Genomic DNA, 22429 nt, shown 5'->3' on the forward strand with positions numbered 1-22429 from the left:
TACAAGGGGGAATCCCCACCACCTCCCGAGCTCCCCCCCACCGCTGCACTTCGCGGCCGCTCCCGGGACCGCCTCTGCCTCGGGCGGGCTCCGCGCCCCTCGGGAGCCGTCGAGGGTCCCTGGGGGAGGCTTTCGGGGGGCGAGGGGGGTTAAGGGGGGGGTCGGGGCGCCGCGGTGGGCGTTATCCTGGGCGGGGAGCGGCGGAGGGGGAGGAGGAGGAGGAGGAAGCCGCCGTGCGGGGGGCGCAGGGGGGGCGGATCGGGGCCGGCCGCGCTGCCGCCGGCAGAGCGAGGGCAGCGCCCGGCGGAGCGGGGGGCTCCGAGCCGTCCCTCCCGGCCGGGCAGAGCCCTCCCGCAGCGGGTAAGGGCGGCGGAGTGCGGGGACGGGGCGGGGAGGGCGGCCCCGGGGGTCGGAGACCTCCGGAGGGGTTCCCCGGGGAGCGGAGAGGGCGTGGGGGGGGAGCCCGGAGAGAGCCGCTGCGGGGGCCGGGCGTGATGGGTTGGGGGTGATGGAGACGGGGAGATGGGGCCGGGGGTGATGGAGCCGCCGTGCTGCAGTCCCTCCTCAGGTGCACCGAGGGGTTCCTCTCGGCGAGCATCCCCTCGAGCATCCCTTGCCCTTTTTGCTGCTGCGCTCGTTCGCCCGGCTCCCATAGGTGGCCAGGGCGATCGCGGCCGATCGGTACTCGGGGTTTGGAGAAATTGGTGAAGTTTCTTGGCAATACATCGCGTCGCTATTCTGTATTTGTATCGGGTATAACGAGATCCGCGCTCCCCTGCAGAATTTTCTGAGTGGGTCAGTAAGTTAGGAACTGCTGTTGTTGTCACTTGGAAATGTCACATTGGGCTTTACGTTTGCAAACCCTGCCATGAAAAGGTTTCCGTAGGATTGAAGTCCGGCACCAGTGTGTGAAGCCTCTTCATGTCTTCATTCTGTGATCAGACAGGAACCAGTCGTAGGAAATGTCAATGAAAACTTGATGGAGGACATCATTTTTAAGCAACTCTGTATTTTCGGTAGAGTTGCTCTTAAATGAAAAGTGGTCGCACTCATGCATTGAATTCGGGAATTTAAAAAGGATTGCTCAGGAGCTATTCTTTGTTCGTGGCTTTTGAAAATGCCGAATTTAGTGCTCGACAGCTCTTGCTACCATTTGTTAAATACAATTGGTGCTACAGAGAGAGGGATTTATTTAGGCAATAGGAAGACAGGGGTATTAAATTCAGTATTTTTTTAAAATGTGTAAAAGTAGACGAAATTACATATAGTTTTTTGAGAGAGCACATTTATTCGGTATTTAAGCATCCTCCAGTATTTTGAAGCAAAATAGAGCTGCCGTATAGAACTCTATGGAAATATCATCTTATAGGAGAAAAAAAGCTCTATAGCCATAGAAATATTGATGTAAAGTCAAAATATTACTTTAGCTTCTATTACCTAAATGTAAGATAACCAGACAAGAAAAAACAACAATAAATTCTTTGTAAGAAATTATATATTACACGGAAGAATTGGCAGAATTAATTGCCTAAATACTTGCATGTTCTATGCGTTTTGTGTTTTTTTTTTTTCTATGTCCATAATGCAGTGAATCAGTATGATTTTCCTACAGTACATGTTACTTGAAAATGCTATTAATAAACACCAGCCAAAGAACAAAGTATTTAATTGGGAAACAAATTATTTTAGATCAGAACTGTTTTAATTTACAAAATTCACTTTTGATTACAAGGTTTTTTTGCTTCACCGTAGTATAAAATAAGTTGTTTATGTTGTTCCCCATAATTTCACATTACATAGTGTTATTCAGATCAGTTATTGGCTGTTAGTGGAGTAGACATGATGTAGTAAGTTTAGAATTAATGTAAATAACATTAAAGTAAGTGACTGTTACTTAGTACAGTTGAAGTAATCTCCAGTATTAACCATGTGAAAGTGACTAGTCGTAGTTTTAAAATATTTTTCTTCATATGCAAATGATAAATATGCAAAATTGCAAAAGATTATATAGCTGTATGTGCATATATGTGCGGTTGTGAATGCATGTGTATTTATGTGTAGACATATATGTGCACACAAATATATTAGTTTCTTGTCAAAAAGAGGTGTTTGAACGAATATCACATTTTTTTAAAAATCAAGAGCTATAAAAAATAAATAGCATGAGTGTTAAATGAAAACAAGCCTTACACTTCTTGAACATCAATCAGATAGTCATTTCTCTGAATTTGCAAAAAGAAGACATGAATTTGAAACATATGAAGAGAGAAGGGAAACAATCTATGACTATTTTCAGAAGTTACACATTTTGTTTCAGTCTGATTGCGTGTGATTCGGTCTGATTGTGTTTGGTTGTGGTTTGCTGCTTGGCTGCTTGTTTCTCAGTTTCCTCTGGCTGCAGGTAAGGAATGGAGGTTCTGCCTGCAAGGATGCCTATGTGAAGGAAGAGCTGCACCGGTCTGTGTGAGAACAAGTGTGGTAGCACACATTTCCATGGTTGGGGCCTGGGTCTTTCCTATTTACATGAATGGGACAAGGATTTTCCTGAAAGTGGATACATGCATATGTGTGGCAAGTAACTTACAGCGTGTTGACAGAGGAAGGTTTGTTCAGTTGCCTTATCTTCCCATGAAGCTGGAATTCCCATGAAATGACTTTGCTGCTTTAAGATGTTTGTTTGTTGTATGCTCCTTTTGTGTGGGGGAGAATTAGAGGCATTTTTTTGCCTCCCTTCCCGGTTGTTCCCTTTAAAATTGAAATTTCCTGTGACATTTTGTATATGACATTATGTATATTGCTGAACACTGAACAATGCCAGAGCAGCTGGGGCAGAATCCAGACCAAGCCTCTGAGATGACCACTGGCACAATTCAGATCTGGAATACAAAATACTGTGTGCTCTGAACTGAAATATATCCATACAGCATGCTGCATATACTATGCGGCTGAAATGATGATAATTCATTACATGTATAATACAGTAATCCTCAAACATGTCTCGAGGGTTACAACGTGCTCCCAGTATCCCACAGGAACCCTATTTTTTAGGTCCTAGGCCTTGAAACTTCAAGAACAAAAGTGGTGGATTAAGATAATGCTTCCACCACATGGACAATCTGTATGCTAGAGAAAAGTCAGCCCTTCAGTACAGAGCCCTGTGCACAGAAGCTAAGTCTTTAAAAGCCAGCAGACTACAGAGCTATAGTCAGCTCCTCTTTGTCCGCAGGTGGGCTGTCTGACTTGTGAATGGCTTGTACAAGGCAGTACCATCCACCAGGGTCCATTAAATAAGATGCAGTGCCAGACAGAATGAATAGTTCTGCCTCTGGGGCCAATCCAACTAGAAAGGAGTATTGACATTTTATGCATCATGGAGCTAAACTCCTAGATTCAGTTTGTATGAACCTGGGGTAGCAGAAGATCAACATATTTCCTGCTTTCTAATTAAGACATCATGGTATTTACTACTGCTTTTTGTCCAGCCTGAAATATAAAGAACCCTGCTAGTTTTTGTGTTTTGTTTGTGGGTTGGTTTGCTAGATTATTTTTTCATTTCTTGCACCTGGGAGGTGTGGAGCAGAGACCTCAGTGGCTCTGTGTGGGGTCACTCACGTTCTACCAGATTTAACACCTCCCATTCACAACAAGGTCTGCTAGATCAAGGAAGGCTCCCCTGCAGCTGTGCTGATACCATTCCATCACACATCCCAGCAAATCAATATTAGTGAGGCTTTCCTGCTATGCGGGATAGTCCGTTCCACTCCTGCCTGCCCTTTTCCTGCCCTGGAGGATAGTGGCAGTAGAGATAGGTGTTCAGTGTGGAAAGTGCCAAAGAGCACAGGGAAGTTTGCTGTGGAGCTCCCATTTGAAAGTCACTTAGGTTAGGATACGTGCCTCTCCTGGAACTTGTCCAAATCTCAGTTATTTCCTCACCAGACTATCTCTGACACTGAATCGCAGACATTTCATTCCTGGGCTTCAAGTAGAGTGGAAATTACATCCCTGTGGTCTTGTGAGAAAAGTTTTGCCCCTTCTGCAGTGAGGCAGCTCTGCATGTCGGTGGGGCAGCTGCCATGCATCAGGAGAGATCCCACTACACCTTCCCCTGTCCTCAGAGAAAACAAAAAAAGAAACATGAAAAAAAGAAAAAAGAAATCACAACTGGAATCTGATCTTTTAATCTGTACTTCCAATTGGCTCCTGTACTTCACAAGACTTGCTTCAGGCAGATGTGGAACTTTAGGTATTTTCTCATTTCTAAACAGGGATTTTAGCTCTGTCTTCTTCATTATTCCCCATGAAGTTTGAGAGATTGTTCATAATAAAAAGATTTGGCAGCTTCATGATTCACTAGGCTGGGTATCCAGCCAAGATATAATGATGGCTCATCAAGAGCTGTCAGTTTATATTGCATGTACTGTGGATTTCAGGTGATGGAAGACAGTCTGAAGACCACAGAGCCTTAAAATACTAAGATTTGGAGAACCGTTCCCTGAAGATACCATGACAATAAAACAGCAAAATTGTGAGCACCCCATAAACTTGGAGGTGTCTGACTCATAACAAAAACTTCCAGATTGGACAGAGACCAATCTCCAGAAAGGGCCAGTCTGGAAACTCAACATAGATATCAGGCTCTTCACTCAGCTGCCTCATGATATTTTCAGGGGATGTGAAGTTTCCCTGTTTCTACCCTCTATTCTTCAGGGCTTGTCTAGCCAGAGTTCTGCAGCTGCTGTGCAGAAAGGCATGAGGAAAGGACGCTGAGGCCAGCTGAAATGCCAATTTTTGAAGACCATTTTCATGCACTGGGCTAGTTCAACCCCAATTTTATTCCGCTCTCATCTGATTCAGTTAATCTCTGCAGCCAGCAAATTCTGCCCTGTTGCATAATTGTATTTTCTTCTGCTTCTCCCCTGATGCCTGGCTCAGGCATGCTGCAGGGACTGAGCTGTCCCAGGAGTGCAGGGTATGTGCTCAGAGCAGAGGAGCGAAGAACAGGTGCTCACAGTATGGCCCAGGGTAGCCTCAGGTAGAATCAGAAAAACATTCTGGTCTCCACAGGTTTCATCATTAGCATTTCGTTTATCAGTGCTAATTGGACTGCTCTTAACACATGAATTGGAAGTGGTACATTGTCAGTAAAGGGCCTTCTTTGAACCAGCTGACCCCATATCTCTTTGCAGAATCATTGCTGGAATCTAAATTTGCCATGTGTGAAACTGGGAGGATGAAAGAGGATACTTAGAGCTCAGGAATTCAAGGAAAACTGTACACGAGCTATTTCTAGAAGATGGACAGGATGCTGAGCTTGAGCTCAGCACTTTGTGCAGCCCACCTGGGCTGGGAAAGACAGCACATGGCTGTATCCACCTGTTGTCTTGACATCTCCTTGTGCAGTTTTCTTCTGCCATGTGCATGAGCTTTTCAGCAGCAAAGGTCTGAAGGAACCACTTCATGCCCAAAAGGAAAGGCTCCCAGACCTGGGCCCAGGCTGAAGCAGAGGTGCTCTATCTTGCAGCATCAGTGAGCTAAAGGAAATGGCCTGCTTAGACCTTCTGTGCTTTAAGAAGACCTTTTCAGCTTGTAATTTAATGGATTTAAGAAGCAGCTTGCAGTTTGTTCGAGCATTTGTCTTGGGGTGTTTGGAACTACTTATTTTATCTTTCAAAACAAGAATTCTTTCCTTTCTTTGATTTCCTGCCAGTTTCCTCCAGTTCCAGTTTTGATTCTTCTCCTTTGCAGTTCACAGCATGAATAGAAAAAGAAAACTTTGCACAGAAGGAAAGCAAATGTATAAAACCCAAGAAGCAGATTTTCTCACTTTTCCATCTCTGATTCCCTTGGAATTCCCTTCATGTGTTAAGAACCCTTAGTTCCTTATAACGACAGAGAATAATAAATACTGCACACAGAAGCACTCTGTCTGCATCAGCTCAATTCCCTTAATATCTGTAGTTTATTGTGCATGACACTGCATGTCTGATCATGGATTCCTCAGACCGACAGACCCCTAATTGAAATCAAAGGGAGTTTTGGCAGTAGCCACAGGAATGCAGTGGCATGGAGTCCCAGGTTATGTGCCTCAGGGAGAACATTGTCACACTTTTGAGTTGAGAGGAGTAAGTTAAAAGGTGAAGGAAATGATGGTTCCAGTATTTAATTTCTATTTTATTTATTTTTTTATATTTCAGTCTTCCTGACATGGCAAATGCTGTTTAAATTAATCCCTACTCTGGAGAAAGGCCAGAGTAGATGTAAAAATGTCTGGGGAGACTGGGATGATGCCTTCCCAGGTCAAATACAGTGGTTTTTGTGGGTAACTTGTGGAGTGTTTATTTTTTTCCAAAGTAGGGTAATTGTTTTGAAAGAGATATCACTACACGCAAATTACGCCACAGTTCAAATGGAATGTGAAGGTGAAATTGAAGAAGCTATTGAGAGTTATTTTTGTCAAATTAAGAAAATCAGTTTTTATTATCCCCTTCCATTTATGATTGCAAAGAACTAGATAAAACAAGTTCTGGTTGAAAAGTTTCCTCACTTGCGAAAGTGGTTCAGTTGTTTCCATTACACTTCCAAAACTGATAATAATATTAAGCAAGGCCACCAGTGCTTTTGTGACCACCAAGAAGCAAAGGGTGATGCCACAGTTCAACATTGTCACTGTGGCAAGGAGAATTGGGCTGAGTGCTATGAAAATAGGGGAGAGGGGAGTCTGTGTTCAAATTGTTGTTTCTGCACTTGGGCTTTTCCAGACATTTCTTAGAAGAGCTTGCAGTGACATCTGAAGGCCATATAGTAGAAAATCAGGGATCTGAAAATCTGCTCTTGACTGTTCCTATGACCTTCTTTCACTTCTCCTCCCTAGAAATGTATTTTTGTCACAAGGTGAGGGAGCTACCTAAATATTTTTTGGGAAGGCACAAGTTGTAACCTGATTAGTACAAGTGGGATGACATGCGAGTGCTAGGAAATGGGGAGAGAGAAAGGATATCTGCAAGGTTCCAGCTTGGAAGAGGATTCAGGAAAATGGAAAATAACAACTAAACATTTCAGCAATGGAGTTATTTCTTAATATGCACGGGAGACTGTTGAACAATCAACTGGGATAGATATACACAGAATAGCCCCAGCATTGGGAATGTTTGTGTGTTTTGGTTTTTTTTTGTGAATGTTTTTGAAAGAAACAGACTGTCATGCTTCCCACCCAGCAGCCAGGCAGTCATGGCTCCTACCCACAGGCTCAGTGGTTGGAGGCAGACAGCTGAGGGTGGGGAGCAGAAACTTAATAATGCCAGTCAGGTGGTGAAGCACTGGTCCAATCTTGGTTGTCACAACTGTGTGACAACTCCACTGCACCCTTCCATGCTAAGCGCAAACTTACAGACAAGCTAAATTGTGTCTTAAATTGTTACAAAGCATGCTAATTCCAGTGGGGTGAGCAGTCTTCTTGAAGAAGCACAGGAAAATGCCTAGAATGGGTCTTAGTAAGGGAGAGCTGAAAGGAGATTGTGTTTTAACCAGGCAGCTCTATTAACCGGATTAATAGAGCATAGGTTCACAGAGGTCTTCTGAAGACATAAAGACGAGTAAGTCACTGGAGCTGTATCTTCAAAGCAAATTGCTAAAAATGCCTGCTAAATCACAATGAAACTTGGCAGGAGGAAAGGGTGTAAATCCTTCAGATTAAGATAAGGAACACCAGCCTAAGGCGTCATAGTTGACTTTGCAGGGCCACAGATTTGTTATAGACTATACCCAAATCATCAGGTTGAACCCTTTTCAGTAGCAATTTGTCTGCTACTTCTGGAAGCAAGCAGGCTGGGATCAATTGCTGTGAGCACCATCTACTTCGTGTTCTTTTTGATGAAACATCCGAAACTGCATAATCCATTGGGAGTTGCCTGCCTATAGGTACTGGTTGTTTGACAGATCTGTCACGCTCCTCAGAAATAAAGATGCAAAATCCATGACTCAGGGACATGGTATATGTGTATCAGATACTCTCTAGGGGATGAAGAGTCCATTAAACAGCAAGACCCTAAACTCATCCGTATGAAGAATTCACATCTGTGACAGATAGAATATGGAGCGTACCCATCATCTAGCAGGTGATCTGACTCTAATGTGCTACTAATGCACTATAAATATTCAGTTTATTTCACCCTTTCAGAGACGTGTGTGGGTGAGCCCAGAGGAATTCTGCTTTTGCAGAACATGAGTGAGAACAGCAGGATTATGTTGCATGAGGGAGAACATGTCTTTAGGAGGCAATGGCACTCATAGCATAGGCTGTTCGAGGCAAGTATGTCATTGCACAATACAAAACTGAAGATACGACCTTCACAAAGAGGCTTATGACAAGGGTTCTGTAAACTTGCCAAATAATAGAAGAGGGGTGAATTAGTCAGGTGTACAAGACAAGCTAGCAAAGCTGTGTGAAATGAAAGTGCAGAATAATTATTGCTTCTCAAAGCAATGTTAGCCAAAATGTGGAAATCAGTAACATAAGACAAGTGTGATTTTGGTGTAGTACGTCTTCACCTATACGTTAAATGAATTTGCATCAAGTCCTCTTGTTGAGCACAGTAAAGCAAAAAGAGGGGTAGTTGCCTTGCTGACACCATCCCACTCCTTTGCGTAATGTCTCAGCACCTCTATTCAGGATGGGGTTCTCTTCACATAGCACCACCAGATAGGTTAATACCCTCCAAAGTAGGTAGAAATCAGACTCGTTTAAAATTTTCTTTTAGAAGAACACTAACTGTCAGTGTTCTGTCACTGAAATCAAAGGAAGTTGCCAGAGATGTCACTGAGCAACAGACCCCTCCACACAGGAATACATAACCACCTTTCCCCGTTCTATTTTTTTCTATTTGTTTAATGAAAATAGGTAACATAAGCAACTGTCTCCTGCATTTCCACTGGAAAAAAATTTTGTTTTGATATCGCCCATGAAGCTGAGAAGTCTATAAAAGGAATAAAATCATAGGGAAAACTTGTAATGCTTGTCCTGATGGCATGTGAAAACACTGATGGGCATTTCTAGGTCACTGAAAAGAAGTTGATTACAACTGTAGCTGCTTAAGTACTGGAGTGAGGTAAGAGAAGGACACCTACCTCATTAAGGGACAGAAGTGGTGGTGTTTGAGGAATATATTAAGACAAAAGACAGGATTTATGCTCAGCTTGGGAAAATAAGCAATTAACCCATCAGTGGGAACTACATAGATCCAAGTGCTTTGAGGTATAAATACACCAGCCAGAGGGGGGAATTGTTGAATATACCATAAGAGGTATAGGTAGGAATGATAGGAAGTTGAGCTAAGGAAATGAAGACCTGATACCAGCCTCAGACGTTCCTGACGTTCTAGGAGAAAGTAAAAAACCAGTTAGATGAAATTTTGGAGAATTCACGGTTATGATCGTTTTCTCTGTCCTTTGCTCCCTTTGAAGAGTGTGAGCAATTCACCTACTTGAGTCTGTCAAATAAAAATGCCAGTCATTCTAGTGTACCTTTTTCATTTTTCATTAGGACTCCAGTTGTAGGTTTTTAATGATTATAACCTTCTTTAGACTCTGAGGACTGTTGGCAAAGATGTGAAATGTGCTCTGGAACTGGATTCGGAATTATATAAGAGCTCCTGTCCCTCTGTCACTTTTTGGGACACCATGTTGTACTGAGATGTTTCACTAGATGGTGCATTCGCCAAATTATTTGAAGAGATTGATCTTCCCATGCTGAAAGCTTCTGATGCAAGGTTTACCATAACAAGCCTTTTTGCTCTCTATATGCGGTACATCCTCTTCACAACTTTCTACAAAGCTGACCCTGCTGTGCAAGAGAGGAATGTGACCGTTGCTGTCATTTGGGGGATTTTTTTTGTCCATCACGAATCTTTGATTAATTCACAAGTCATTTAGAAACTAGCAAAGAATCCTGGCTTATTGGATTGGAGGGACTCTTAACTTTGGAAAGAGAAAGTTGTGTTGGTCAGAAAATATTTCATATTCCTTATTAGGTTCCATTTCCCCCATCCCATCAATCTAGGAGAATTAAATGGAACTGAAGATGTGCATATATTGATTTATTTGCTTCCAGAAGGGAGGATTAGCCTGCAGGCAGCCCTGTGGGACAGTGAGGACAGACAGAGGTTCCCATGTCCAGGGAATTAATTCCTGCCCTTCTCCTTGGATGCGTGGAAGCCCTTCTGTCCTCAGGATTTGGGATGAGGGCATGGGCAGCACATCAAGCATCACACACCTTGCCAGGAGCTGTTGAAACTTTCACCGAGGAGCTCAGAAAAGCTATCCAGGTTGGAGGTGTGTGCTGCGCTTGTGCTCTGGGAGCTGGCGGTTTCACATCCATCTTGCAGGTAGCAAAGCCAGAGTGGGGCAATGGTGCTAAAGCCTGTCTGGCCCCTCTGCCTTTTCTCTTTCTTTGGGACGTATGTTATGGCAGAAATCACTAGGTGGTGCTGTTACACATAAATCTTGCACTTTCTCTTGATATCTTCACATTTTCAGTCTTCGGAGAAATGGTTCTGGTAAGCTTTGGGTGTGTGAAGCTCTTTGAAAGCTGCTGAAATAGGGGAAGGTAGCAGGCAGCAATAGCTGGCTGGAAGGGGGTGTAGATTCTTTGGACCCTGGTATTGGTGCTTTGGCTGGGATTTCTGGAGGAAGGGAAGAGATTTACTCCACACAGGCAGCAACACATCCTCTTCCTAAAAGTGTGTGTGCTCAAATCTAGCACCCTTGACTCCTTCCCCATCACAAATTCAGCTTTGAGGGCCCTCAAAGGAATCAGGAGATTCTGTTTCCTCTGGATGGACACCGGTGTAGCCAAGGCACAATGCTCTCCTGGTTTACATGGAGACATTCAGATGAATTTCACAGAAAGGGGAATCTTAGTGAGAGGATTTGCCTTCTAAGGTCATAAGTGGATAAATAAAATAATGTTAGAAAAGATTAGGAATTTTAGATTTTCTTTTTCTTCTGATGGTTTGGAACTTTTTTTTTTTGTATTATTATTATTTTTAAATGTGACTTGACTGTTTCAATTTATTAAAAATTAATATAATTTAAATGAAAATACACGTGCATATGAATGTGTTTATGTGTTTGTTTAGGTAGATCCTATATATTGCACAAATGTACATATACAAGACATCATTTTGTTCTCATAGCAATAGTAACTTCAGCAGATTATTGGGAAACCAGGCAGTGAAACTCATCAGTAACAGAAAGCAGAGACCCATTCTATCCTCCTCTTAATGACTAATATCTGGCAAGCCACCTGAACTTTTTTTTTTTAATTATTATTATTTTTTAATTTCCTTTCACCTCCTGCTCTTTGTCTTGTTCATCTTTTTTTAGGCCTTCTTCCTTCAGAGGCTTACAATGTTCTGTATACATAACCATGCATTTCAATATTTTCAGAGTAGGGATTTAGACTTGCCTACCAAGAGGAAATTATTCTGAATTAACTATACTGATTTAGAAACTGATTTAGTTAAATCAGTGCAACTCTCCTGAGCGCTTTATATCACTTCAGTTTAAGTCATGAGTCAGTGAATAACAAATCAATTCTGTTGGCAGAGAGTGAGAAAGATTAGACTGGATCTTCAGCCCTTCTATCTCAGTATTTATTAGGCTAAGGACTCTTCAGGGCTTGTTGCTGTTCTCTTTAATTTTCTCTGCCTAATGGACCTGATCCATTTCTTGATGGCGTAAATGAGGGTTTTTCCATGACCTCCGGCTGGGAGCTGAAGATGGCAATAACTTTATTAAAAACCTGGAGAAGCTTAGAATGACAAGTAACTCAAAACTGCCTCCTTGCTGTGTACACAGTTCTCAGGTTGAGGCTCATAGTGCAGAAATCACCTCTGCTCTGAAAAATGTAATGTTCTACATTCAGTTCAAGAGAATTCAGTCCCTAAGCATACCAGTCTCTCCTAACATTGTGCTGAGAATATCACCATGCAAAGAGCCATAATCTGATTCAATTTTCCTAACAACAGCTAACAGCTAAAATCTCACATACATTTGAAATAGGATGAAAATAATCCCTGTGTCAATCTACAATGATTTTGTGCATTCAGGCTGAATAGACTTGGGACTCAGGCTGTTCCTGGTTTTGTATCTGCTTAACCAGAACAGAGACTGATGTTACACTTACAAATTAAAAAGCATGGCTTTTTCAAAACCTACTTGGTAAAGCATCTGCTTTTTTGTTGTCCTCTTTCTGCATTTTTCTTCGCACTTCTACAGACTACTAAATAAGAAAGTTATCTGAGAATATGCTGATCAAGAATATTCTGAGTTCCACTAATTGAAAATGTTGCTTACTGTTACCAAGGTTTCTTACTGCTGGCTGTAGAGAGTACAGTGCAGAAACAGTTGTGCTCTTGGATGGTCTCACCAGTCCAGAAAAGAGTAACTAGGTTGTTTACAAACCTAATATTTTGGTTTATTGCAAAGCCTTTTTTCTCTTTCAGAACTGGATGTTCATAAAGCTCTACACTGTGTAACCAATAATGTTCTGACATGCTCTTACAATTCACCTGCAGTTAGTTCCTAGAAGCCTTTAAGTAAGTAGTGGTTCCCCCTTCCATTTTCATCTGTATTACGTGTGATTTCTTGCTCATTTTACAGGTTTATGATGGAACTCACATCTTTGCCTAAATTCCTGTGGACAAATGACAACAAACTTCTGCATCACCATTTTCCGGATGTATTGGCTACTGTTCACACCACACAAGACATTCCCAAAGAAGCTGTTTTTGGACCATGTATGCTCCAGAACACCCTAGTGGACACTGTAGCTTTTATCGCCCTCAAGTGTTCTGAAAGACGAAACATCCATTACGTATTTAAGGTAGGAGAACGCAGCATTTAATGCAAGTCATGTCGGACAGGGTCACACCATCTCTCAGGAGGTGGCTATGTCAGGGGGGAGACTTTTGTTCTGTTCAGCACAACTAACAGCTCCTCCAAAAGGGAGAAGTAGCCAGCATGTTTCTGATTATGAGCCGTAGACTGGAGGGACCTCAGTGAAAACTGGCTCCTTTGCAGGAAGAATACAAAGTTCCACTTCTGTGCTGACTATTGATGACTTGGCTTTTAAGTTTAGTCCAAAAAGGGGCCCTATATTTTTTCTTTCATCCTCCTGGGGACCCTAATTTGAACTTCTTGGTCCTTTCTGTATGCTTGGATAAAGACAATGGCCACCATTGGCACAGGTGGTTCTTCTTAGCCAGCCGTTTACCCCAGCAAAGCAAACCTGCGCCTTATAAAGCTGTCCTTCCCACTGAGTTCCTCTGAGCCTTACAGTCTCTTGTGGGGTTAGCCTCCTGGATCCAAGGAACAGCCTTATCCTCACCCTTCTCCTCCGGCTCCTGTCAAGGAAGCCAGACCACGTCCATTGCACAGCTCTGACTGAGCCTGTTGGGCAGTAAAGCCCTTCCCTCATTTATGGATGCAAAAGATTCATCTGAGGGATTTCCATCCCAGGAAGAGGGTGGATTTGCACTACTTGTAGTGTCTCTGCATGTGTGGAAAAACTGAAGCAGGCTCATGCTTGCAGTTGAGTGTACCCAGGTCTTCTGTTCTGCCCTGTATTCCTCCCCAGCTCCTCCAAACTCTGTCAGCTGCTTCCCTGCAGGCCCGGTTCCTGGAGAAGCTGTGTTCCCTTTGACTTTGCTTAGAGGTCCGGGTGGGTGCTTGGTATTTCTGAAACACTGAAACTAATAAATGACAGCCTCTGTCAAAGCTATTAGTTGCAACCACTGTGTGTGTGGGTGGGTGTGCTTGTGTTGCTGTCAGACTTTTGGATTTCTCAATCATTGTTAATTACCATGGCGTTTAGAGAGAACCAGTTACGGGGCATGCTAATTTCTTTTCTCCCTTATAATAATTAACTCTTATACTAATGGTCCCTTAATATTTTATTCAAGCTCCTACCATGGTCATACTTTTCATGGTAGGTAATAGTCAGACTGAGCTAAACACAGAGAAAGAAAACCAAAATACTGTTTCTGATACAAAACACCAATGAATGGCTGCCCTACAATTAGTGGAAAACAAAGAGCTATACATTGCTTGGGGTGAAATTTGGATCATACTTGTCATTAGACATTTTTCATTTCCAAATTTCTTCCTTTCAAAACAATGACTTAGTGCTTCAAAAATTAGTTGAGGCTTTTTATGTGTATAAGTGCTGCCCTTGATCGCCCTGTGTTTCAGCCTCCGGGCTATGAAAATCTTCCCCATCCTTCAAATACTGCCGAGGACATAGATCTGCTGTGGTAAACACCAAGGAAAAAACCTATAAATAAATAAATCATTCCCTATTCAAAGCAAATGCAATCAATTAAATAAGATGGGAGCCACACACTGAATGAGAAAGACAAAACCAAATGTTTTACAGTTATATTATTTCCAGAGCATGGTCAACCTGTGACTAAATGACTCAGGAGTCCTGTGGAGAAAGGCATTTATGCGACTGAGGACTATGTTGTAACATGTACACAGAAGGGAGATTTAATTTGAGCAGTAGGCTTAATATTATGTTTTTAACTTTTGAGTGCCTGACCTTCCAACCTGAGTGAAATTTTTAAATTAAGCTGTTTGGTATTTCTGAATGCACACACAGAAAGTAAATCAATTCCTCACTACACTCAGAAGTAATTTAATGAAAAGTATTAATCAAATGAGTTTTTGTCTGTTTGTATACCCTGAAATGAATTTAAGCTATTTATCAAACGGAGAAAGGGGAATATGTCATTTTATTTCTGAAAAAGGAAAGGGATAATATAAGTGCTTCCTAGCTGTACTTGTTAAAAACTTATATTTGCATAATCTAGCTGCTAGTATATGCAGAAGTTGTCTCCCTGGGATTTTGACTCAAATAACCAATATTATTCCTAATTTACCCCTCTCCTGACACGTCCCATTTCCCCATGGGATTGAGACCCCTACTTACAGAGGAGCACGCCATCTGTACCTCTGAGATCCACACCCAACGCAGCCTCAGGAGACAACCAGCATCAGCAGAGGACAGCACCCTTGCCACGAGGGGGCCGGAGATGGGCCAAGGGACCAGCCCTGGCACTGCTGGCCCAGAGCAGGTTCACATGAACAACGGTGTCCCCTTCTGGTCCCACTCAGTGCTCCCAGAGCTCTCAGCACTCACACCAGGGAAGCCTTCTCCCTCCCATGACTTCGGGTTTGATCACAGCTGTGTGTGATTTGGGCTCGCAGCTTTGGCATAGGCTCTGTGTGAGGCAGAAAATAGGCTTTTTCTTGAATTTCATGGAAATCTATTTGGGGTTGCAGGATTTTAAACTTCCCTTTTTGTGTGTCCTGTCTCACAGGTGGATGTTACGTCTGTGCACAGTCCTACAGGGCTGCCTTGGATGAGACTTGTACAAGCAGCTGCCAATAGCAAGGAGCAAAACTTGGAAGCTTACTTAGAAAATAGTCAGTTATATTATCGCTCTACCAGGAAAATCAACAAAAATGAGGAACTGCTTGTCTGGTATGATGAGGAGCTTTCCAGACTCCTGGGTTTCAATGAGATAAAAGCTCAAAGTCCCCCAAATGGTAAGTACCAGACTGCTGGCTCTCCAGGGGTCACTGAGGACTGAAGTGAGTCTGCAACTTCTTTAGCATGGGTGATCCTGTAATGCAGGAAATAAAACCAGTCTAAATCCTTAGCAGTCAGCTAAGAAAAGAGACATTCTCTTTTTGGGGATTGAGCTGGAGGCATACAGTGAGAAGAAATTTGTAGTTCTCAATGCCATTTTAATTGTTACTGTCCAGCAGAGGACAGTGCACTAGGGAGCAGTGCTGAGGGTTTTAAGCTGTGCAATGGACAGGACATCTATGCACCTGACTACCTCAGACTCCTAAAAGCCTAAAATATCAATTTGAAATATGCCCTTAAAATAAAAAGATGCCTTTAAAATAACAATTTTATCTAATACAAGCATGGCTGGAGAGTCTAAATGAGAGCATTTCTGCAAGGAGCACATGGAGGTAAATACAAGTGAACAATTTTCCATAACAGCAAGGGACCTGACTGCACTGGCATTAACTTTACCATGTATAGTCTTGTGTGACATAAGAGATGTTTCTGGGTTTGTTTTTTGTTTGTTTGTTTGTGTCAACAGCAGGGTCAGGATCTGCATCCATCCATGATTCTGACTTTGCAAAACTCATCATTTGTTGTCTGTTTCTGCAGAGCTGAGATGCCAGGAATGCAACCGAGTCTTTAAATGTGAGCATTCGTATCTCTCCCATGTCCGCTTCCTATGCATCCCAGAGAAGAGTGCCCTGCTGTGGAGAAACTTCCAGGATGGCAAGACTGAAAAAGGCAACTTAGAGGACCAGACCACAAATTTCCACAGCCTGGCAAGGGATCTAGAGGTCAAAATGACAGCTCGTAAAGATGATGCACATGGTCTCACTGGAGAAAAGAGAGCAAAATTAGAAGAGGCTGAGAACAACAGGAGCAGGAAAACAGTGTTGTTGGAAAAAACAAATAACCTGAGTGAGGGACATAACTGTGGGGCCAAGGAAGAGGTTGGGGGAGAGCGTGCACTGGCAGGTTCTTTCTGGAAGCCTAGTTCAGGGAGGCAATCAGCTAGGAAGGATGCTTTCGAGCAGAAGCAGAGTGCTTTCACTGAGGTCAGGAGGGTAAAAGAGAAAACGAGGAATGAGAAACCCAAGGAATCAGAAGAGGAGGATGACACGGTCCCAGCTGGGAAGGAGCAGGTATCAAAGGAAGTGTTGCTGAACTCCTCTGGCAGTGCATTCTCCTTCGTGTGGCCCACCAGAGCCCGAGGAGAGCAGAAGAGTGCTTTCAGCAAGCCCAGTAAATGTCTAGCAGAAAGAGCTGCAATAAATTCTTCTCATCCCATGAGTGAGTCACCAAAGAGCCTGGGGGACCTGTCCGGCTTCATTGCCACCACAGACATCATGTGCTGCAGCACTCTTCTCAATTCCAAGTTCTTCGTCAGTGATTTGTGTAATGCTCAGATGCTGCAGACTAGCATCACTCGGAGCAATGTTTTCCCATATACCTCAGAACTGTGGCCCAAACAAGCAGGAGGACAGTTACAAAACACAAGTACCACTTCTTCCTCCTCCTCCTCCTCCTTGACTCTTCTTCCCCCTACCTTCACGTCATTTGGAGTGGCTGCCCAGAACTGGTGTGCCAAATGCAATCTGTCCTTTCGCATGACATCTGATTTAGTCTTCCACATGCGGTCACATCACAAAAAAGAATACTCCTCAACTGAATCCCAGAGCAAGAGGAGACGAGAGGAGAAGCTAACATGTCCAATTTGTCATGAGTACTTCCGAGAACGCCATCATTTATCCCGGCACATGACCTCTCACAATTAGAGCTGTGCAGATAGATCTCACCAAGGGACTGGGCAGGTTGGGTAAAGAAGGGAAATGTTATTCAATTGTATCAATTTCTTTTTACAGTTACATTAATTTCTTACAGGAGATCACTGCTTACAGTAATTTATAATAGATGCTTTGCAAAAAATATAAGATGTTTACAGAAGTCTGAGTGGGTTGTAAGATCTGAAAACTCAGCCTAGCCCTTGTTAATCTATTTTTGAGGAAATAAAGTAGTGAAATGAATGCACATGCAGTACTAATTTGCAAAGAGTTGGGAACAAAGGTATCATTTTGCAGATAGAGTTTGCTTTGCTTGTATCTGATTTGCTGGTTTATGTGCAGTACAATGTAAATACAGAAGTAACACACTCTTTACTGAATGTGGAATCTTTAAACACTAAAAAAAAAAAAGCATTTATATGCTTAAAGAAAATAAGTTACTTTTCCTAGCAGCTTTGGTGGACTCACTCCTTTGTGTTAGCTGAATCAGCTCTCTTATCAGATTCATCTCACTGTCTCCTTGGCTTTGGAAGGGACTACTTAAAGTTAAGACTACCTGAAAATAGTCGTTGTCGAAAAGTGACCAACACACAGCCAAAGAGGATGTGAGTTGTAAATCAGTACACCTGAGTTCTGTTCTATGCTCTACCACTTTTGAAATATCTTACACAAAACCAAATCAAGCTGGATCTGCATCAGAATGTGACCTGTTGTCAACACGATCATGTAGACAGGGAAAGCAAATTCTTTCCTGGGTGTGCTTGCAAAATCTGTGTGACTTTGGTAGGCATATAGATCGGATAGGGGCAGAGTTTGGCCTGTGGTTTTCAGTTTTTGGATATACTAAAGAAAGTAGCTGGGAATTCTGAATTACTGCTTCTGATAGACAGAACCTGCACCCTTTAAGTCTGGATGATAGGCTCCATTCTGCTGACAGCTAGAAGAGGAACGTCCTTCAGAAAATGACAGAGGCATTAATTGCATTGGATGAGACCATCTCTATCATCTGGTTTCTACATTGGCCAATCCATCCATTTTAAAGAAGATGCCAAAGTCTCTCTGTAGCCAGTCTATGAGACAGTTTTCTCTTGCCTTCTTTGGTTTGTGCTCTGCTTAGTCTCAATCAGTTTGTATTGCTTGGAGGGGAGGGGAGGGAAAGCAAGAACCCTGCCTGTTGTTACTGCAGCTCATCTAATTAGCCTTTCATTACTTTCTAAATCCACTTAGGGACTTGCTCTTGATAGCTTATGACAACATGTTATTCAAGTGAGCATTTATATCTCTCTTGAATGGGATTTTTTTAAGGTTGTCTCCTGTTTTTGTGGCCTGTCTCTGAGCCTTATCTGCAGTTATTCCCTTTCAGATAGAGAATTGTTAAAAAGTGCTTACTCCCCAGATAAGAGTACCCCTGAGATTTGTATAGGACATTGCAATATACTCCTTATTATTTAACTTCATGCTGATGATACAGTCCAGTGTTTGTCTGGAGCACACTGGACAGAAGTTTTTATTGAGTTCCCATGATGATGCTTAGGTTGATAATGCAAGTATCGGACATCCAAGTGACAAGAGACAGCCCTGGAGTCTTAGGCTGTCAATTGGGATCAACGTATTACCCTCATTGTCATCTCTTGGGAGATTTCTCTGAGTCAGAGACCATATTCTTACCAGTATATTGCTGTTTATTATTAATACATGGCTGTTTCCTGTTAGCATAAACATTTGACTTATTGTAGGCCAGCCACTGGCTGTGCACTGCAGCTTTATTTTCCCAACATAAAGTGATTAAACCTTTACATTATGCCTTTGAGTTTAGAGGACATAAATTGAGACTGGAGGTCTGGTTGGACTGTAACACAGCTTTCCCAGGTCAGTGCTGGAACTTCTTTCATTGGAGTCATTAAAAACCAAAGTGAACAAAAGCTTTGATACATGCAGCACAGGGAACAACCTTGCATTGAGTAGGGGATGATGTGGTTTCCTCCTAATCTTTCCATCTCTATTTTGTGTCCAATAACATTTACTGTGTAAGGAATATATTTATGGCAAGGTTTTACGGGCCAAATTTCACTCCATCTGGTTTTATCTGGGTGCCAGCCAGTTTACTGTGAAGTCAGTGTCCATAAAGCATAATAAAGGACTCCATGGTGTAACTGCATTCATATGTGGTTAGGGTTATAGTTCCCATTAGTAGTTTAGGCCAGATTGTGATCTCACTTATTCCAGTGCAAATCCAGAATAATTCCATGTTGCTACTCCTGATTTACATCAATAATATTCAGATCAGTCTGGCCCTGTATGAATAAGACTAAAGATTATTTTTTTTTTCGTACCTTTACTGCCAAGTATTCTCCTCTATGCTTTCTATAATATGCTGTTTTCTTAACGGTTGTATGTTAGAAACTTAGCTTCTGGAAAAAGACAGGAGCAGCTATGTAATGCTTCCCCGTATTATGTTGGTGCATCGCTTCAACACTGTCTACTCCAAGGGCCTGTTTTTCCAGTGCGCTACACTTGGTTATCATTTAGGTCAGCATGAAGCAGTATCTAACTGGCTACATGGTTTCGCTGATTTTGTGTTGGTGTAAGTGATACTGAGAAAGTGTGGAAAACCAGCCACGGATAAAAAGCTGCTAAATCTCCAGATTTCTTCCAATGGTGTGTTAGATCTACATCCTCAGAGCTCTCATCAGTAATTAAACTTCATTCTGCCCATCATACGAGGTTTCAGTAAGCAGCAAGACTACGGGGAGAGATAGCTTTCCTTTATATCATGAAGTTGTTTTCTTTGGTGAAAGAAAAAAAAAAAACAACAAAAAAAACCCTCTAACCCAGTTTCTTTGTGGGCATATCTCAGCCACATCAACTTGGATACTGTGATGACAAGTCCTGTATAAATGCCTTCTGTGCATAGAAAGGCAAGAGAACCAGTTATGAAGAGTGTCAGAACTAATTCAAAATACAAAAATGAAGAGGAGAGATTTTTAATTAGCTTTCCCTATGACATTGTCCTTACCTCCTCCAGTTGCAGGAGCAGCACGGTTTTATGCTAGCATGTAAAGACTGGGGGGTTTCCTTGTGCAAAACAGAAATCCCACTGCAGGGAAATGTGTGCTATGCTGTCTTTACCCCCTTTCAGATGGCCACTGGCACAAAGATTGAATGAACAAGTTGCTTTTTACACTGAAGACTACAGAGTTTTGTGAACTAAGACCTGTTTACACACACTACTGTCCAGTATCACATTCTGTTGCCAGCTACACCTGTGCTGACATCAGAGCAAAATAGCACCGGTGCCAATGGAATCAGAACTTGATTCCCTATGTGTAAAATAAGCTTTTGTGCAAATCCCCTCATGCAGTTGGGGGGAATGTCTTTTACGTGTCTCATGTTTAACTGAGTGTCTCATCTAAGTTGGGTTACATAAACCCTTGGACTTAGCCAAAATTTTGGGAGATTTTATTTCTTTATATGAAAATATTCATATTAAAGCTGAGTGAACCAAGGCAGCACAGGCAGAAGGAAGCCTAACAAGACAAAGAAAAACAAACTTCCTGTAACTGAGTCATGCTGGAAGCTTTTTTTCCTTATGTCTGGAAGTCTGAACATTTAAATTGGTGCAGATGAAAGGAAATCCTGCTGGAAGAAAGGCACTCCACTAGATGTTCTTGAAGAAATGAAGGGACTTAAGGAATTCATGAAGGACTGCATCCAGTCCCAGCACAATACTGTGATTTTACTGCAGGGATCTGTGTCTTTTTTATGACTAGAGATACTTGGAGGAAAAAAAAATGAAGATGTGTTTCTCTATCAAAACCACACTCAGATTTTTGAAAAGTATACATGTGCTTGTTTTTAAGAGTAAATTTTCACTAATTCCTTAGATACAGTCTGTGGGCTCCCTACAGACCACAGTTTGAAAATCACTGGACTAGGGCAGTTTTTGTGGTGTGATCAGGGAAGACTGCATTAGAAGCACTCTCTAGAGAGCAAGAATGCACCATTCTGTAGCAAAAAAACCAAGTAAGCTGGCTGCCATTTCTTGGTCGGAGTCCTGTGAACTCTAAAAGGAGAAGGATCATACTGCTAGGAGGGCTGGTACACCAACTTCTTTCTTCCTTTCTTCAAAAGGAACGTTATTAGAATTAACCATTAGGAAGTTCTAGGTTGGAAGGTAAGGAAATTGTGCTACAAACTGTTGAATGTCCACGTCAGCTCTGGAACCAGAAGAGAGAAGGGTGATGGTTTCAATGTGTTTCCTGTTGTATAAAGAGCTGGAAAGGCACTTCAGTATTTACCAAGTCCATCCCTAAGACAACATCTGTCTAACTTTCTCATTTAAATCACAAATCATGGATTGTCCATAACTGATTTTCATTTGTAATTTGGTGATGTTCTAGTCTTTCACTGCAGTGTAATTTTCTAAACAATTACTCTCTATTGAGAGAGTATTACAACACTATTGATATCAAATGGACTCACCAGCAAATGCATTTTCTTTTTTGTTTTTTGTTTTCCTGACTGTATCCCAACTGTTTATTATTCATAAGTACTTATCATATTACTCAGGCGAAGAAATTATTTATTATTTGTGCCCATTTGGTATAGTTTTTGGTCCTTGAATGGATGGCTGAAGTTTTTAAATGTTGGGTTTGACAACCACTATTGTTTGTACATGACAGCACAACAGATTGTGTTTAGAAAAAAGGAAGCAGTATATCTGGATCATTTAGATATTAAAGAGGCTTAAAAGACATTAGAATACATTAGTGTTGTTTACTCATTCATGACTAACCCAGTCTTTTCCGTATTAAGTATCTTTAATATTCTTCATACATATATCACTTTACACAATATACTGTATGAGTTTTAATCCATTTAAATGGTTCTGCAAAACTGAGAAATTCAACAACTGGCTATTGCATAAAAATCAGAATACGAAAATGACTCAAAAGAGCCCAGGTTAGTGATCACACCAAAGGTAACTGGAAAGATAAACAAGTAGTAAAAA

General features: G+C 42.0%; 1 protein-coding gene across 2 annotated transcripts; it reads left to right on the plus strand.

Annotated features, from left to right (window-relative positions):
• The first annotated feature begins 227 nt into the window (after nucleotides 1-227).
• Nucleotides 228-22157, plus strand: ZNF488 (zinc finger protein 488). 2 transcript variants are annotated; one of them, XM_080596682.1, is made up of 4 exons: nucleotides 228-360; nucleotides 12658-12880; nucleotides 15378-15606; nucleotides 16247-22157. In XM_080596682.1, the coding sequence occupies exons 2-4, from the start codon at nucleotides 12662-12664 to the stop codon at nucleotides 17410-17412; spliced, it is 1614 nt and encodes a 537-aa protein (XP_080452808.1). In that variant the 5' UTR covers nucleotides 228-360; nucleotides 12658-12661; the 3' UTR covers nucleotides 17413-22157. The 2 variants fall into 2 exon arrangements, with proteins under 2 accessions (XP_080452808.1, XP_080452809.1); XM_080596683.1 differs by lacking the exon at nucleotides 228-360 and adding an exon at nucleotides 10545-10550.
• Nucleotides 22158-22429: the final 272 nt, after the last annotated feature.

Source organism: Anser brachyrhynchus (genome assembly GCF_964034855.1).
Source record: "Anser brachyrhynchus genome assembly, chromosome: 6".
NCBI lineage: Eukaryota > Metazoa > Chordata > Aves > Anseriformes > Anatidae > Anser > Anser brachyrhynchus.